At 39.7% G+C, this 17,875-nt stretch overlaps 4 protein-coding genes across 5 annotated transcripts; 2 read left to right on the plus strand and 2 right to left on the minus strand.

Moving 5' to 3' along the window:
* Positions 1 to 722: 722 nt before the first annotated feature.
* upf3b (UPF3B regulator of nonsense mediated mRNA decay) lies at positions 723 to 4,388 on the plus strand. Its single transcript, XM_008275971.1, has 10 exons — positions 723 to 976; positions 1,226 to 1,332; positions 1,418 to 1,524; positions 1,622 to 1,720; positions 2,058 to 2,168; positions 2,279 to 2,322; positions 2,423 to 2,611; positions 2,707 to 2,864; positions 2,948 to 3,257; positions 3,344 to 4,388. The coding sequence occupies exons 1-10, from the start codon at positions 866 to 868 to the stop codon at positions 3,479 to 3,481; spliced, it is 1,374 nt and encodes a 457-aa protein (XP_008274193.1). The 5' UTR covers positions 723 to 865; the 3' UTR covers positions 3,482 to 4,388.
* Positions 4,389 to 5,786: 1,398 nt separating this feature from the next.
* rpl39 (ribosomal protein L39) lies at positions 5,787 to 9,682 on the plus strand. The gene is made up of 3 exons (XM_008275982.1): positions 5,787 to 5,885; positions 6,224 to 6,327; positions 9,461 to 9,682. The coding sequence occupies exons 1-3, from the start codon at positions 5,883 to 5,885 to the stop codon at positions 9,507 to 9,509; spliced, it is 156 nt and encodes a 51-aa protein (XP_008274204.1). The 5' UTR covers positions 5,787 to 5,882; the 3' UTR covers positions 9,510 to 9,682.
* A 432-nt stretch (positions 9,683 to 10,114) lies between these two features.
* Positions 10,115 to 12,164, minus strand: sowahd (sosondowah ankyrin repeat domain family d). The gene is made up of 2 exons (XM_008275994.1): positions 12,022 to 12,164; positions 10,115 to 11,889 (listed from the first exon to the last, which is right to left on the minus strand). The coding sequence occupies exon 2, from the start codon at positions 11,720 to 11,722 to the stop codon at positions 10,754 to 10,756; it is 969 nt and encodes a 322-aa protein (XP_008274216.1). The 5' UTR covers positions 11,723 to 11,889; positions 12,022 to 12,164; the 3' UTR covers positions 10,115 to 10,753.
* Positions 12,165 to 12,380: 216 nt separating this feature from the next.
* Positions 12,381 to 17,350, minus strand: pttg1 (PTTG1 regulator of sister chromatid separation, securin). 2 transcript variants are annotated; one of them, XM_008276008.1, is made up of 6 exons: positions 17,264 to 17,350; positions 14,465 to 14,557; positions 14,228 to 14,367; positions 14,053 to 14,134; positions 13,552 to 13,710; positions 12,381 to 12,519 (listed from the first exon to the last, which is right to left on the minus strand). In XM_008276008.1, the coding sequence occupies exons 2-6, from the start codon at positions 14,550 to 14,552 to the stop codon at positions 12,437 to 12,439; spliced, it is 552 nt and encodes a 183-aa protein (XP_008274230.1). In that variant the 5' UTR covers positions 14,553 to 14,557; positions 17,264 to 17,350; the 3' UTR covers positions 12,381 to 12,436. The 2 variants fall into 2 exon arrangements, with proteins under 2 accessions (XP_008274230.1, XP_008274238.1); XM_008276016.1 differs by lacking the exon at positions 17,264 to 17,350 and adding an exon at positions 17,078 to 17,253.
* Between the last annotated feature and the right edge of the window lie 525 nt (positions 17,351 to 17,875).

The following is a 17,875-nucleotide window of genomic DNA, read 5'->3' on the forward strand; positions in this document are numbered from 1 at the left end:
TCTATCTATCTATCTGTCTATCTATCTATCTATCTAATATATATAAGAAAAAATGCTTAAATGAAACTATTAAGTGCAATTAAATGAACAGTGGCTTAGAATAAGCTTAATTTGTCCACGCATAGTTTTCTTACATGGGCACTCTTGGCCTCTTTTTTTATTTTATTTTTTTTTTAAATGTTAAATTCAAATACACAATGTTCGATATTGTTTTGTTGTTTTTTTTTTACAAATGGAAACATTTCTATAACACAAGTATTTTTACACATGAAGGGATCTGTACTATATCATTTCATAAATATGTTTTTTATGTTCTAAGAATTTTCTTTCTTTCTATCTTTTTTTTTTTTTTTTTTTTTACTGATGTCCCTACGTGTTTGCTGTGATATTTACTGTTGGTGCTATCCCCCCGCTGTTGTTGTGAATTCAACTGACAAATGACTTTTACACACTTATGAAATGAGCTCCTTCAAGTTTAGTAAAAACGGTATTTCAACACTTGAGCTTTCGAGCTTCTATTTTGAAGGGCGGTTGAAAACGTTGATGCAGGTCCGCAGGTTTATGTAGCTCGTTTTAACGTTATTCTTTAGTAATTGCACAAAATAACGAACGAAAATTATTCGTGTTAAGACACACGTAAAAAAATACAAATAAAATAAAATACCACAAATAAAATCAAACTGACCAGTTTGACTCGTTTTTCTTTCTCACAGTGCCCCCTTGTGGCCGTGACGCGGAACTGCGGTTCCAACCGCGACAGAGGAAGTTACGGTTAGTTCGTTAGCCTGCTAACTCGCTAAAAAAAGTAAACAAGTCTGTCGCATGAGATGATTATTCAACCGCGACACAACGTAGCTTTTCAATTATGAAAGAAGACAAAGAAAACACACGACCAAAGGAGAAAAGGGTGGAGATAAAGTGTGACGATGGAGAAAAGATAGAGCGAGCCAAAGAAAAGAAGGAGGCCATGACAAAGGTAAAACTTGCTAGCTACGTTAGCTAATGTTGCAATAAACCGCCAATTAAGGATATTAAGAGTTTATTTAAATAAAACTAGTTGATAATACTTGTGTCTTCTCGTTTCTAACATGCGCAGTTCAGTTTGTAAATTATATAGCAACTTGAATTTGACGCCACCCCAACTTTAAAATAACATTAGCTGACAGTTGTCTTTTCTTCACAGTTTAGTTGGTAATAATTTAATCCGTTACTAATCATTCCCCAGATTGTGATCAGACGATTACCGCCAAGTCTGACCAAGGAGGAGCTGGAGGAGCAGCTGCAGCCTCTCCCAGAGGTGGACTACCTGGAGTTTTTCTCCAATGACACCAGGTGAATTGACCTGTACTGACATTTTAACACGAAACTATTATCACCTCCAACCGTTTGATCTGACCCTGGTGTTTTGTCCTTTCAGCCTTTACCCTCACCTCTTCGCAAGGGCTTACATCAATTTCAGAAATCAAGAGGACATAGTGCTCTTCAGAGATCGATTTGATGGATATGTGTTCATTGACAGTAGAGGTATAAAGAGCATAAAATAAAATAGACAGACACATTTATGGATTTTCATAGAAAGGTTAAGAAGTTTTGACTTTGTCCACATGTTGTTTTTAAACAGGTCAGGAGTATCCTGCCATTGTGGAGTTTGCACCCTTTCAAAAGACTGCCAAGAAAAGAAGTAAGAAAAAGGATGCAAAATGTGGAACAATTACTGAAGGTAAATATATTTATTGCAAAAGTAAGGGATGTTGACAAATGGTGGTTCAGTTTAGTGGTACTTTATTATCATTCCTAGCTTGCAACTTACTACCAAAATTGACCATCTTCATGAATCTATTTGCTATTTTCTTTGTTGTTTTTTGAGTTAATATTAAAGGAAGGAGGTCTTTACCATAGATATATATAATAAAGGCCTTTCTTATACATATCTATGGTCTTTACACTCTTTACTTCAGTATAGTTTTAAAGTACTCGGCACCATATTAAGACTCAGAGAAGCAATCTTATTAGTAAAAGCAGCATGTCTTTATTTGTATCTTGTGTACTTCTTTCAGACCCTGATTACAAGAAGTTCCTTGAATTTTACAATGGAGATGAAGAGAAGTTCACATCCACACCAGAGACCCTGTTGGAGGAGATTGAGGCAAAATCAAAAGAACTTGTTGGTACGTTACCAGGCCCCTAAAACAAAAGGTGCATCTTAAACATTGCTGTGTATATTTTCAAGCAGACACACTACAGAAGGCATAATTGTTTACTTTTTGCTTCCTTTAAGCCAAAAAGACAACTCCTCTCCTGGACTTCCTGAAGAATAAACAGGTGAATAAGTTCTGTGGCAAAACATGGTGGCATTCTAAATGTGTCTGTTAAGTTTCCTGGTGTAGGCTGTCCTCACACATTCTGTTTCAATGTTGTTCAGAGGATCAGGGAGGAAAAGAAGGAGGAAAGAAGAAGGAGGGAACTTGAGCGCAAGCGTCTACGCGATGAGGAGCGTCGTAAGTGGAGGGAGGAGGACAGGAGGAAACGCAAAGAGGCTGAGAAGATGAAAAGACTTGAGAAGCCGCTGGAGAAAGACAAAGACCATGTTAAGGAAGAGCCAAAAATTAAGGTGAGTGCTTTATATAGAATAAAGCATTTTGAAACTGTGTGTAATTTCCACTGTGTCATTATATATTACTTTTGTCTTTATTTTTAACGGTGTAGCTCCTGAAGAAGCCAGACAGAGGTGACGATGCTGATTCTGAAAAGCCCAAGGAAAAGCCCAAGAAAGCAGAGAAGCCAAATAAAGAGGACAGATCCATGGGGAGTGCTGATCACAAGAGGCGTCACAACATTGAAAACAAAGAGGATCGAGGGAGGAAGTCAGTTGCTTCACTTATTTCTTTGTAGACACATTGCTCGCTTTGAACAGAATGCTCAAACGGGGTTTGTGTTTTACACACAGAGGCGACGAAGACGGGCGGAAGGAGTTCAGGGAGCGTGACCCCGATCGGGACAGAGAGCGGGAGAAGGAGCGGCGGCAGAGAGAGAAGGAGCGCATCCGGCGTCAGGACGAGGACCGTCGGAGGAGGAGAGAGCGACAGGATGGAGAGAACTCGTATAGAAAGCGAGAGGACGAGGCTGAAAAAGAAAAAGCCTCGGAGAAGAAGAAGGGCGAAAACATGGCAGACTCGTCACACTCTGAGCGGCCGGAGAAGCCTCCCAAAGACAACAAGAGGGATGACGGCGGTAAGAGAGAGCGACTACGAAATAAGGTAAAGGCTCTTTGCTCTTAGGTCATCAGCTCATATCTTGCAATAACATTTAAGTGTCTCTGAGCGGGGCTGTTTCTTTGCATCAGGACCGGCCTGCCATTCAGCTGTACCAGCCGGGAGCCCGGAGCCGCAATCGAGTTACAGGGGGAGGAGCTGAATCCAACTCTGCCGACAGGAAGCCAGACACAGAGACTAAGAAAGTGGCTGAGAAAGAAGTCGACTGAGCAGATTTTCCACTTACGGCATTTACAGTTTGGCGAGGAGAGGGGAGACAGGCCTGTGAGGCTCAGAGCAGCAGCGTGGCGTCTCAGGGCCACATGCACTGCAGGTCAAGCAGGGCTGCATCCAGCTCTCCCAGTCTCAGAGGCAGAGGTGTGTTTGTGAAGCCTCTTAGTGCCTGAACGTGACCCTCTTTAGTTTTATTTGTTAGGAGAGGTACCAGTAACCTTTGGAAAGAGTTTGGTTGTAGGGCACATTAGGTGAAGCCAAAGCTTTCTTGGACCACGTGAACTCAAAGTGACCTTACTTCAGTCTTGTTTCTCTGATGTGAAGTGTGAACTTTCAGTTTGATCATCAACATCGCACTCTGGAGGTGTGAAATACCTTAACAGGTGTTCAGCCTCCTAATCACTCAGTGTATCTACATTGCCAAGTTCTTCATTTTTGTTTCTATGCTGTCTTAAATGAGATTTCTGTTGTAGCATTGCCATTCTCAGTTTGAAGTGCACACATGGAAATTTCATTCTACTCTGTCAGCAGTGCTTGAGAGTCCATATGTATGTACAGAAGCTTTTCATCATTTGTTGTTCTAAAATACCTTACCATAATCTGTATTTACCCGAGCTGGGATTGTGTGTGTTTTTCATTGATCCATACACTAACGGAGGAGAAACAGCCATTTCTGACTAGACTGCCATGTGACCGCCATGCCTGCATGCAGACTCGAGATGCAAAAGTTGAATAATCAGAGTGATTAACCTGTGGCCTTCACCCTCTTTTTCTAGTATGAAACTCTCCTTAAATATTAATCTGTGATGCACTAAACTGAATGCAGCATGTAAACATATCACTGCTGGTAATGCTAACATACAGAAGCCACTTTTGATTGGAAATAAAAGGATGTTTGCTAAACTGTTTGTCTTTTTGTCTCTTTGGTGAAATATTGAGTCTTAAAATTCAAGAAAACTTTTATTATACTTGTAGTCTTTTAAAGGCGGGGCATTTTGAGCAATAGACTTGATCCTCTGTGCACGTGAAATGAATTAAAGCATCGCAATGAAAGCTTTACAGCACAAAATATGCAGAGAATTCCAGTTGTGCAGACTGTACTTACTCCATTATAGACACTTATTTATTGCTACCTGTAATTGCTCATTAACTTAAGTATTTGTACAGATTAGACAATGGACGTATTATAACTATTCTTTGCTCCAGCAAAGATGTCTGTGCTGTGTCTCCTTCAGTTTATTTAATGCAATAATAGAGTCTGGTGGTGTGCATGGTCGCTGCGGCCCCTTCAGGAGACAGCGAGAGTGAGCGTTTAGTGCCTTGCCTATCCCAGATGTGCATTCTGCAAAACTTGCTGGTTGAATGATCCTGAAGAAACGCTCTCTCATCTCACCTGTACTACTGTGTATGTACAGCAAAATGACAATAAACCTGATTTGATTTGAGTCCAATCTCTTTGGAAAAGTTGATTTTAAATCAAAGATTTTTTTGAATATAAGTCACCTCATATCTAAATTTTATAGTGATAATATTTTAATTCTGAAATATTTATTTGACTTTGGACAGAAAGAATTTCTTTGTGTACATTTTTGAAATGTGCTATAACACTGTGAGAAAAGATTCTGCTTTTGCCTTCCTGAATTTAAAGTAGTAATAAATTCATTAAAAAAAAAAACTCATGATATCCTTAACAACATATATTTTATCATAGAACCACAGTTTAAAAGAGGAATTTCACCAAATTCTCCCAAATGTAAAACTCATGTAGAACGAGATTTAACTGTGTGTGAGAATGCAACAAGATTCAGATGTTAACATGTAAAACTATCAGGTTGGATTACAAACCAGACAAAGCTGGCAACTGCCCAGAACCTTCAGACCATGAGGGCCTCAGAAACCATGTCCACTCCTTATATCCCTGGTGTGTGTAATATGATTAATTTCAAATTTGTCAGAAATCTGCACCACTGAGGTACAGCATCAATTTCTGGGTACATACATACTTTTACCATAGAACGGCATCATGGTAGTTCTAAACCCTGATTCTATTTCTATGACACAAATGTCAAACTTCTGGGGTGAAAAACAAGGACACTGCAGTAATGGATGGACTTAAGTGGACAACAACTTGAAAAAAAAAAAAAGAGAGACAACATTTTTTCAATGATGCGCCTTCTTTCTTAAAAACAAACAAAAAAAAACCACACACAATGAAATACAAATCTAACAGACTATTGCACTGCCCGCCTCTATGTCTTGTCTAACAACCGTCTGCTTGGTGTCGCTGTTTGCTGAACATGGAACTTGTTTCCTGGACGCTGATTGGTTAAAACGCTCGACGTCACTTCCTTCTCTCTCTTCGACCACCGCCATAGTGGGGAAAGGACTGTGGACAAAATGGTAAATACTAAATCTTATAACATCCATGCCATCAGGCATCATAAACTTACTTAATTACGTTACGTGATGAATAAACATATCAGTGGTGCATTAATAATCTGTAGTTGGCCTGAAAGAATGAAATGTGAGGATATTAAAGCTCCTCAGCGATGCTAGCCGGTACTCTTTCTGTGGAGCTACGCATGTTAGCCCAAAGCTTCCTGCGTAGATGTTAGCCGCGAGCTCGCTCACTTTAGCGTTGTGAGCGGGATAAATATGTTGGTGTGAAGACGCGCACATATATCTTTGGACAGAATTAGTGTTGACATGGTGCTGACGTTGCTCTTTACTGTTTCCAGTCGTCCCACAAGACTTTCAGGATCAAGCGCTTCCTCGCCAAGAAGCAGAAACAGAACAGGCCGATTCCTCAGTGGATCAGAATGAAGACTGGCAACAAGATCAGGTGAGGTTCTGCTGCTCAGTGCATCATATCAGACAATGCTCCCCTGTTTCTGAAGGACACAGTCTGATCTGAAATGTATTCATGTGTATCGTCATTATAGCAAGCTGAAACAATTCTCAAACTCTAAACTATAACTGTTACTTTTAGCTGTTCAGATGCATTCAGAAAGTAATGTCGCCTCTGAAACAGACAGCATTATTGATCTGCTCATTTGTTTTAATCAGTTTAATTCTCCTATGCAGAATAGTCTTTTTCAGCAGTAGTTACACTCCGAGTAATGTTTAGCTCTAGATAACATTTGATTTTTAAAAGTAGGGCTGCACAATATATTAAGCATTAGCATTGAAATGTGTGAAATAATTGTAAGTTCACTCATACATTGTGCTACGTTTTTTTCTACTTGAAACTCAGAGAACTCAATTAACCAATGTACAAGAGAAGGCTGTCTGAAATATCTAGATTTCCACATTTGTTGACATGCATGGTCTGCATATAATGAGAAAGGAAGAGAAGTGCTCAAAATTAACATTTGGTTGCAAAATAACTTGCAACATGAGTTTTATGGAAATATTTCCCCCCCAAAAAGGATGATACTGACCAAAAACAGGTACTCTGATTACAGTATTTTTTACTACTACTCAAAGCAAAACGAATAATGTATTTCACCATCAAAATCAGCACCACAAAGCCGACACAAATTGAGTTCCTCAAGTCATTTGACAATGTTTTCTATATAGCATGAAACACATAACGATGTTAGTATGTTGTAAAATCTTGCAGCCCTCTTTATAATGAAGTTGTTTTAAGTTTCATTTATTCCTAGATTTACCTGTGTACATGCAGTTTTCAGTTAGCGATGTACACTAATGCAGTCTAGTATTAACAATCTGCAATGAATTTGCCTCTGTGAATGTTAGCCTGTTTGTGTTGAGACTGTTTTAGAAAGTGTTTCATTTAAATGATGTAGTGTGTGGTGCATTTAGATTATATTGCATTAAACTGACATATTTCTAATGTTTTGCTTTAGTATAATGCAATACATTCCAACATGACCACAAACTTTAGCTTCCAAAAAACCTTCAATTTAAACATTTACATTCTAACTTTCATTAGCGTACATTTATTATAGGGCACTGGGAGGCATTATTTTAGCTAGGGCAACCAATTAGCAATACACGACACCTGAGTTTATAATAGAAACTGAAGTGAATAGAGTGAAATGCCACATAACTTCAGCAGTAAAAGTTTCAAGTGCACTCAAGAACGTTCCTTTAAAGTGTAGACGATGGCTAAATCTTAGAAGAGCTGAGTGTTTGTTTTAATGGTTTTAAAATTGCCCTCCTTAACTGTACTTCATCGTTGAGCTGTCATAAGTGCAGAAATACCTGACTAATGCACGGAAGAAACAGGAACTCCATGTCGTGTAAAGCAGGTCTGCAATTGCAGCTCTCCTTTGCCAGTAGAGTGCTGTCATTAACCCTGCTGAGAGCATGTTTCTGCTGTGGAGCTCGTTCTCCTGCTCACCATGCTGGTGATGAGGAAGCTCTGTAGCTGAACACTGCAGCTGGACACACAGCTCGCTCAAATGGCCAATCCGTACACCAAATTGCTTTCCTGAAGGATTTCCTTGGTATCGGTCTGTTTGTGTTATCACAGTAATCTGGGGTAATTACTGCAGTAATTTAGTGCTTTTAGAAACTGATAGTGGCTGTAATTGTTTATTCAAAGGACAGTTAGAAGGATCCAAAGCCTTTTAAATCACCGTCAGTGTTTGCGGTGACTTCAGTTAATTAAATATTTAATGAACAACATAATAAACTCAGTATGTGTTGTGGCCAGTCTTGTGAAATCTGAGCAGCATCTACAGAATTTGCATAGTTTCAGCTGAGCTCTTGAACTTGCCCTTAATTTTAATGTTTCCTTGTCTCATCTGGCTTGTTTGTAGTAGTGTCAGATGGTTTTGTACTATTACCAAGTCAGTGTTCATGTTAAAATAAATGAAGACTGTAACTACAAACTCAAAGGAAATTATAAATAGATTCCAGAAAATTAATCTTCCCATCTTTATGAGCAAGAGGTAGATTCTGTAATCGCTCCATGACATTTGTCAGCATACAGTACTTGCAACTAGATCTAGGCGTAAACACCGCTATTGCACAACCAACCAACAGAGTAGCTGCTACAGAACTGCTAGCGTTGATTTGAAGCAGTCCTACTCATGATCCGGAGCAGTATTTGACCACTTAAAACAAGCTGTTCTGTTTAATCTTCACAACTCATGTATGTAGGAATGTACTGATCCCAGTCTTTTTTGAAATCTTCTATTGTTAGAGCAGGATGAGCACACTTTTAAGTATGGCATTAGAAAAAGTTATAAACTTGCAAAAAAAACCAAAAAAACAGGTGGCTTTTGATTAGTTATCGTGCATATTGGTAAAGGGAGACCGGCATTGAGTATGAAACTGTCATCATCGATTAGCCATTTCCACTTCTTCATTGTCTTTGCTGCTTCACAGCATGAAACATATCTAACAGTTGATATGAGAAATAATTATAACTTAACATATTAAAAAGGATTCCTAAAGATGTCTATCCATTTTTCCCTGATGCCCAAAGTGTTGTTTCTTGGAGGTTTCTGTTGGTGGTTGGCAAACAACTGGAACTGCATTCCGTTTATTGCAGCCATGTGTAATGCTGTCTCTACTGCCACCTATAGACACTGCATGGCCTTGTTTATTCACTCAAAAAATTAAGCAGAAGTCAGCCTAATTAAAATTTTCTTTAACTTAATGCAACATTTATAAACTTTGCTTCACATGTTTGACAGCTATGTGGAAGCAGGGCCAATAGCCCAGCGTGTCAAGTGTACCAGTGAGCCAGACGAAACACTGTTAGGATGTTATGGTGTCAGTTACATCTGTATTTACAGCTATGAACCAAAATGGCTATTTCTTAGCATAGTTTCACAGCAAGCTAGAACTACATATTTTTGCCAATACCATACCAGGACAGAGTTGTCTGTTTGTACCCAGGAGATATTTTGTTTTAGGTTGCTCCTGTCAGTTTATAGTTTGCAATCATATGAGTTTCTGTTCTTTCTTCTGACAAGTTTGTTTTTGCCTTTCATTTTCAGGTACAACTCCAAGAGGAGACACTGGAGGAGGACCAAGCTCGGCCTGTAAACATGAGGGTCTGTGGATCCCAGCATCCCTCCATCCCAACATCTGCCAGGACCTCCAGCTGCAGGGCCTGACCGCAGGGAGGGAGCCATGTTATCTGGAGCAGTTTTTGTTTTGTACAGATACTCTGGTTATGCTCATGTTTGACAATAAAAGATCTGTGATCAAACTTGAAATGCAGTTGTGCATCTGTTTTTTTTGTTTTTTTGTTCTTCTTCTCCCCACTCAAACTTTATCGAAACGGTCCATCTACAGGCTGAGTGTTTTCTGAGGTAAAGCAAACATGAGATGAGGAGGAGCCGTGCTGACACAGCTCTGCAGACAGAAGTGCTCGCACTGAAAAGGGTTTCAGTCCATGACCACACGGCAAACACTTGTGAATTGCTGTTTTATGGAAAATTGTATTTATTTCTAGTTTGCCAAGAATTTGAAGTCTGGCTTTGTTGCTTGGGTCAAAGACAGCACAGCTATTGAAGAGGCTTGATCTAGCAGCAATACAAACTGAAACGTTTACTTGAAGTGCTCGAGCTGGGGAGGAAAAAAAAAGCTGCCACGCAAGCAATTACTAATATTTGAGTTGATCCAAGCAGAAATGAGTCAGCAGCAGATGCTAGAAAAAGACTTCAGTGTTTTATTGGGTTCAGTGACATTTTTCATGAGGAGTGACTTGAGTGTCAGTGATATTTAACTGGATGACTTAAGACCACATTGAAAGCAGTATTGATACGTGGATCACTGTAGAAGTAGGACAGTTGCTCCAAACACTTTTTGTTTTGAGACCCCTTAAAGTGCTATTTGTGTGGAGACCATGAGCAGGTTTCCCTTTTTAGATTGTACAACTTAGAAGTATTTTTAGAAGCTTGAGGCTTTTGACAAAAAAGAGTAACAATTTGTGGAACAAAATGTCTGTCACCCTTCAGTCATCACTTTTAATCTTCTTACTGCATGTGTCTGTAATTAGATCCTGAAATGCAGTGGAAACAAGCTTGTTTCAGGAAATTACAAGGAATTGGTGCTTGTTTTTTAGTAGAACAAGGCAAGACAAAAAGGCTTCTCAAGAACAGGAGACACACGCATTTGGAAATTTGATTGGAAAAAGTGAGATATTTTCACTGCAGCCAGATCTACTTGTACACATCAATATCTCTTCTGCAGTGACTTGTGACCCTTCATAGGTTTGAGAACCACACAATAGTGAAGTGGATGCAGATATAATGCAGATATTGTAAAGCTTGCGTAATACCCACTCATGTTCTGTTTCCAAGAAATGTAAAGGAGGGCAGCAGCTTTCTTATGGACGCAAACCTCCCTCTCTTAGTCCGGTCAAAGTCGTTCACTTGTTCCTTCTCTCCTCCGTCGACCTCCTCACATGGGGTGAAGTTCATTGCGCCAGCGCAGTTGTTGTTTCCATTCTTGTTGACATTTTGCGCACCGCCGCTGCTGTGCTCGTCGTCCCACGTCCCCAGCAGCTCCTTCATCTCCGGCGGGGCGTCTCCCTTCAGATACTGCCAGGCTCTCTTTCCATTGTAGTCCATTGCGTCGACGTTGGCACCGAAAGCTCCGACCAGCAACTTGATGACCATGTACTGGCTGTGCATGCTGGCGACGTGCAGCGGAGTAAGACCCCCGCTGCCCCGCAGGTTCACGTTCGCAGGGAGGCCCGCTCCCTCCGCGTACCGCAGGAGTTTGATCAGAGTGTCGTCCTGTCCCCTCTTGGCCAGCCAGTGCAGCACCGAGTACCCGCTGATGAAGTCCCTCCTGGTTAGCAGATGCGGGTCCTCAGAGATGAACTCCATTATGGTTTCATAGCTGCCCTCCACCGCTGACAGCATCCACGCGTGTTCCATCGGGGACAAAGCCCAGTCCGTGTCCTGCCCGGAGCACACGCTGGGGGTCTGCGTGGACAGCACGCTGCTGAAGCCGCTGTGTGAAGGGTTACTGAGAAGCAGCTCCTTCAGGTACTTTTTACGCATAGCGGGAGTGACCGAGGTCCTCTCCGGAGCCTCTTTCTGCAGTCCTCCCGGAGCGCAGCTGTCACTGACCTCTTGCTGCCTCTGCAGTCTCGTCCTACGCTGGAAAGCACTGGGCATGACCTGCATGCCATATCTCGAGATCCGCTCCACAACGCTGGCCTGTCTGGACGCTCTGCTGCCGAAGGCGGCGGGATCGCTGACAGCTGGTTCATGTCCAGCAGCATCCGATCGGCTCTCGTACATGCTGCTGGACTTCCTCTGTACGCAGAGTTCAAGGCTGCTTCCTTTTATTTAGACAACACCCCGAAGATAGTCTGTCAAATTATAAACTGGGAGCCATTTCCCTCCGCTGTAGTGGACCATTCCCTGTGCCATAAGGACAAAGTGTATTTTTTAATGTCTACACATACCTGGAAAAAACAAGCATGACACCAAGACTATTAGGTTCTAATAGTGGTTCATTTTTACAAGCACTTTAATGGATTCACTAGTCCACAACCGCCAATTAAAGTTTAGTCTACCGCTACGCCGATGTGACTCACCTGTTCTTTCTCTAAAGCGCTTGTATCCCGCACAAAAGCGCACAGCCTCCTCACTTCTACCAGTAAACGTTTAGTCCAAGTCAAACGTTACGAACACGTAGTTGCACCGATTATGATTTAAAAGATTTATCCCAAGTACTCAGCTGCAGATTCGAGAAGAGAGCCAGATCCTGCTTTCCTTCAAAGAGGAACTGAGACAAAGTTCATTCTAATCTCAGGCAAAACCAATGGCAAGGATCCTGCACACATGTGACCAGTGATGGACTTCAAAATCAGGAAGTGATACCGAGTATGCTTCCTTCATGCTTTCACAGCCTGTCACCAGTTATAAAGCAGTACAGAACAGATAAGAGACAACAGGAGGGAATAAAACAACTTTATTACAATAAAAAAGCAGTATAAACAAAAATACAAATTAAGTCCAAACAAGAGGTTCTGGTGGAAGCTCAGTGGTCAGCTTGTCAAGTTCTTGCAGAAACTCAGCCAGCTCTGAATAACCTGGAAAGAGGAGATAGTGAAGTTAATGATACAGTCTGTCGGTGATACCTATAGTTAATGATACAGGTGGATTCCAGCTTGAGCTTTAGACTCAAAAGCAACAATTACAGTGGCTAGACGACTCATTTGTGATGGATGGCTGCAGGTGGGTTTAAAAAAAAAACAAACAAAAACCTCAACCTGGGAATTTAGCCATTATCTGTATCAGATAACATTTCACTCACTACAAATATTAGACCATGTGATCCTTGGAGTTTATTTGTCCAGTTTAACTATTGAAAGGTAAACTCAAGCTTTACAGTGGTGGTGACGCGAAAGAGAATTTTAGTGGTTTAAAAAGCCTGGATTATCCACAGTAACCAGGATGTTGTTTCAGCTTCACTTTTGATGTTAAAGTTCTTTTCCTGTAGTTCATTTGACCTCTAAAATCTCATCTGTGTAATACAGTGACAAATTGGTTCCTTAGGTTTTTTTCCCCTATGAAACTAAGGAAGTCCAAATCTGTGTTTGAGACCATCATCAGTACATTAGAATTTTAAAGGTGGAAATGCTCAGGAATTTTGTTTATGATAAATCTTCCATCATTTAAAAAAAAACAAAACAAAAAAGACACAAAACACAATACAGTCATGTTAAAATAAAAATAATAATAATTAAGAACTCCCTAAAACAGCTCTCTAAGAGAAAAATCTTTGTACAGCAGTGGCAGCAGAAATCACACACACAAAACTGAAGTCGTTGGTAGATAAGACTCAATATAAGTTACAAAATACATTTTAGGTGAGGTAAACTTTTAAATGTACTTCATTACAGTTCAGCAATATGCCGATATATGGATCACAGTACTATTTTTCTGAGTCCTTTCGAGTTAAATGTACCTTTAAATATTTCTTAAGCCATTTGTCATTGTAGACAAATGTTGAAAATCCACCACCCCCATGTGTCATTGTATTAAAAATATAATCTGAATCTTCAAATATAGTTCTGTCCTCATCAACAAATGGGAATGGGGTCCTGATTAAAGCTTGATACCTGAACGTCTTGGCATCTTTACAGGTGACAGGTTTGGGAGTGGCTCAAGCGTTTCCACGTCGTCATACAGATGTGGAGCTTTAGGTAAACGGGCCAGTCCAGCCAGAGGGAGGTCACTGAGTGGAATGAAGTCTTCAGGTATACTGTACTTCTCAAACTCTGGAAAAATGATATGAAACTCATTTTAACAACATACAAAGGCAAAAAAATGAGAAGAACCACAGCAAGGGCAAATAAGGCTAACTAACTAGCATGTGCAGGTTCTTCTGTGCAGCAAGCAAAGATGAAAATCGCTGGGTTTCTGAGTGATCAAACTGTTAATGGCCTCAGCAATGTGATTTCTGTTGGAGCTGTATTTTACATTTAAAGCTCACACCTGAAATGAGATTGACCAATTTTCTAATCTGCCTTACAGTACCATTACATTTTTCATGTGACCCTGTTTGGTAGCAAAAAGAATCAGTTAAACTGAGAACTGTTACAACTGAAAGTATCCCTTACCTAGTGGGTCATATGGGAAGAACTTCTCAATCTCTGGATACTCCTCCACTTTGACCTGGGGAGCATGTTTGACACTAGCTTCCTACAGGGAACAAAATATTGCATTAGTACAGTTGTACAGCATTACAGCCTGACATGACTTGTATATTGTAGCTCTATTACGTTACATTCCAACCTGTGGCTTTAGGAGTTTCTTCTCTTGTGTGTTGAGAGCAGAGGTTGAAATTTTATTGGTAACAATCCCAAAAGCCTTACGCCCAGATGGCAGAGGGGTGTGTAAGGTTTTGGCAGTCATAGGAGGTTTCACGAGTTTCTCTGGTGAGAGAAAAAGCAAGAGGTAATAATGCACTTTCACACAGATTTATATTTGTGGTAGAAAACAAAGCTGAGCAAGAAACTGGCATTTTCATACCTGGAGCAAACTGCAGCCGCTGTCGCATCTTCAACGTAGGTGCTTGGAGACCTGCATTTTCATGGTCTGCAAAGATTATATTTGCCATTGTATCTGAAAACACAAGTTGATATTAGCTATGGAAACACATTAGAGTAAGTCACCATGGAAGAGACTGTTCTGTGGCAGATATTTTGATGTATTACAGCAAGAAAAGCATTGAGTTAGGCATAAATGGCTGTATTCTTTTTAGCTTTTTCTGTCACAGACTCTTGTATGGACCACACCTTCATGGGACACTTCAGTAAAACCAAAGTAATGTTTGCAAATATTTGTCAAGGGAAGAAAACAAAAAAACAAACTGCAATATTCTTCTAGCTTTTCTGTGTCATATCATAAACAAAACTCTAGGTTTTGTGCTGTTGAAGATATGACACAAATCACACAGATCACTTTAATAATTTGTTGTTTCGTACAGTCTTTAATGTTTGACTGAAAGTTAGCATATTAAGATTAGTGTTGAACAATTTGAGTAATGTTTCAAATTGTGATGCGTCAGATATTGTCATTTGAGTTGTAAAAGCCCAACTGTCACAAAAAAACAGTTGGAGTTCTTTAAAACCATTGATAGGACAGTTTAAACCCTGGTTTAGACACACTGCAGAATGTAGGAGGTGTGACTGTTTAAAAACAAACAAACAAAAAAACACACTAGGCTTTTGTCAGCTGTAGCACATACCTGAACCAGGTAGTTTACACTTATCATAAAAAAAGTTTCAACTACCATTGACAGTTTAAAGCAGGTTAAATTAAATAAAACTGAATTACAGTGTTAGTTTCATTGTTTAATAGTCTCTTCTATATTCTGAATTGCAGCCTTTGCAATTTGTCAATTGCACGGTTTAAAATTTGATACGAAATTATTTGGTCAGCTCTAATTGATATATTTTGTTATTGGAACGCAGACGTACATGTCACAAAGATAACTGAACAGAAAAAAAAGCCTACCAGACAGGAGTGTGATTTGACATGTAGGCCTAAGTTCCAAAAGCCACTATGGCTGGTAGCCAGTCTGTGTTTACTCAGCATATCATACTAAACATTAAAGTAACAGCAAAGTGCATTGCAAGTAATGGCCAATCTGGCAGTGTTACAGCACTTTATTGTTGTAGCCAATATAAAAAGTAAAGATACAGATCTGTTAGCTTTCAAAAATGGTGTAAGAGTGTGAAAGGATGTGAGGAACACTCAGACTACAAGAACCACCTCTGCTTCACCTTGAGATGCAAATCAAACAGACCTGCATTTTACTATTGACAAACTGAAAGACATGCGTCACCAGAACCTACAAAAACTTACAGCATTTACACCTTGTACAGTTATAGAACAAGTGTCCAAGTTTGTTGAAAAGGTATCCGTTGCCTTCTCCTAAAGCACTTAGGATTACCATGAACTGGATGACTGAGACGACACGGACATGTTTATCTTGTTGCATGTCATCGCTCTAGCACAAGTTCATTAATGTTAAATAAACTAGTTTGTCTTTATAACAAGTTAAAAAGGACACAAAACATGAGATTTAGGGCTGAACAATTATTCAATTTCAAATATAAACCTGAGCAATACAGTTACCAAAGGCTGCAATTTAGGATACAAGAGGTGGAAACCTTGGGTCTAATGCTGTAATTAAGTTTACTTTACTTAAAGCAGACTAAACCTTTCAGGGCTTATTTACGCTTGTGCATTGATCAACAAACCATTTAGCCCATTCATGCATGCTGTGATTCAAATGAGATAAGCCTGTCTTATTATTTAATAGCCACATCTCACACATTTGCAGCATTTCTGATCCAAGGTTTAAACTGCCATGTCAATGATTTTCGTCATTGTACGAGTCACGCTTTTGACAGGGTCTTAAGTGATAATATTTTAAATCTATAACACAATAAACACTGAACTACAGATGTACTGTACGATGTACTGATCAAATGAATCTCCATATCTCAGGGAAAAAAATGTAGTTCGATTTTTTTCCCCAAAATGTTCAGCAATAATCACAATCAGTGTCCACATGGTGGAAAAAAATCTTCATCTGCATGTCCTTGGCTTCATCAGTGCATAGACTTGGCTCAGATGTCATTAGTCAACTGTAAAAGAAGACTGTGATGGAGCTGAAATCTAGTTAGTGGAGTTGGAGTTAAGCATATTTTACCATACTTTATTTTCAGTCAAACATTACAGATTGCACTTGAACAAAATTAAATCTTCCTGATTTATGTCTTAAGCAGCTAATTTCAACTATAGGGAAAATACAATCTGATATTTTCCCTAAATCGTTCAGCCACAGTGTAACTAGCTTCACCTAGCTTAACGTTTCATACCTTTCAGGCAGCATTAAAGCACCAGACACTCACAGTGTGTGTCCCTCAGGTATCATTAGCATAGCCAGCAGGGAGCTCGTGGCTACCTGTGTAACTTCATTTTATGCTTAAAAAAGCGGCACAAACCGGTGGTACAGGCTTACCGGTATCACAACACCTTCTTAACAGAGTTTCATGATAATTACATAAGCGTTACGTTTTTAAAAAAAAGGCAACTTCAACCATAAACACACAAGCAACAGCTGTAACTTACCGTTAACCGGAGCTTGTTTTTAGTGTAGCGTTACTAAGAATACAGCTTTCATTTGCTGCCAAACATAAGTTAGTTAGCAAGCTAGCGAGCTAACACGAGTCACATCGCATCTTTGAGAGTTTCTACCTTGCTGGTATTAGCTAAACAAGCAACAGTAACTTTGAATTATTGATAAATTAATGTTACCTCACTCGGTTGTGCCAAACTCCTCTCGTTGCTTCTTGTTTTCAGCTCACAAAGTTGTTATGGTACGAATGAGTTGGGCCGCGGTTCCTTTTTAAATCCAGTGCCTTCGTCCTATTGGTCGCTGCAGCACAGATGACCTAAATGGGCGTTTCCCTAAAAAATATTGCCATCAATGTGCATTATTATAGTTTATTAATTTATATACATATAACTGAAGCAATTTAAACGTTTTTAGAATTAGGAATTTACATCCTTATCTATGATTAAAGATACCTTTCTTTTTCTCATGTCTTAGTTGCCTTGGTGAGCATCACTTCCTCTCTAAAACATGTCATATGTGTGTTTATGACTGCACCTTTTATTTAAAAAAAAACAAACAAACAAAAACATATCTAGACGTTTGTAAGTTTACTGTAATTTTCTCTCTTGCTGTTTATTAATCTCAACCGTTGTTAACGTTCATTCACTGCGGCTCACCCGCTGCCGTCCCTACCGGACGAACCATGAAAGCGTCCTGCGGGGGAGTTCAGAGCGTAGTCTTCATTTAATCATAATAATTTGAAGGAAACATTCCAAAAACACAAGTATATCTGGTATTTCTAACTGCCACGT

This window comes from Stegastes partitus, unplaced genomic scaffold (genome assembly GCF_000690725.1).
Source record: "Stegastes partitus isolate 25-593 unplaced genomic scaffold, Stegastes_partitus-1.0.2 Scaffold2, whole genome shotgun sequence".
Classification (NCBI taxonomy): domain Eukaryota; kingdom Metazoa; phylum Chordata; class Actinopteri; family Pomacentridae; genus Stegastes; species Stegastes partitus.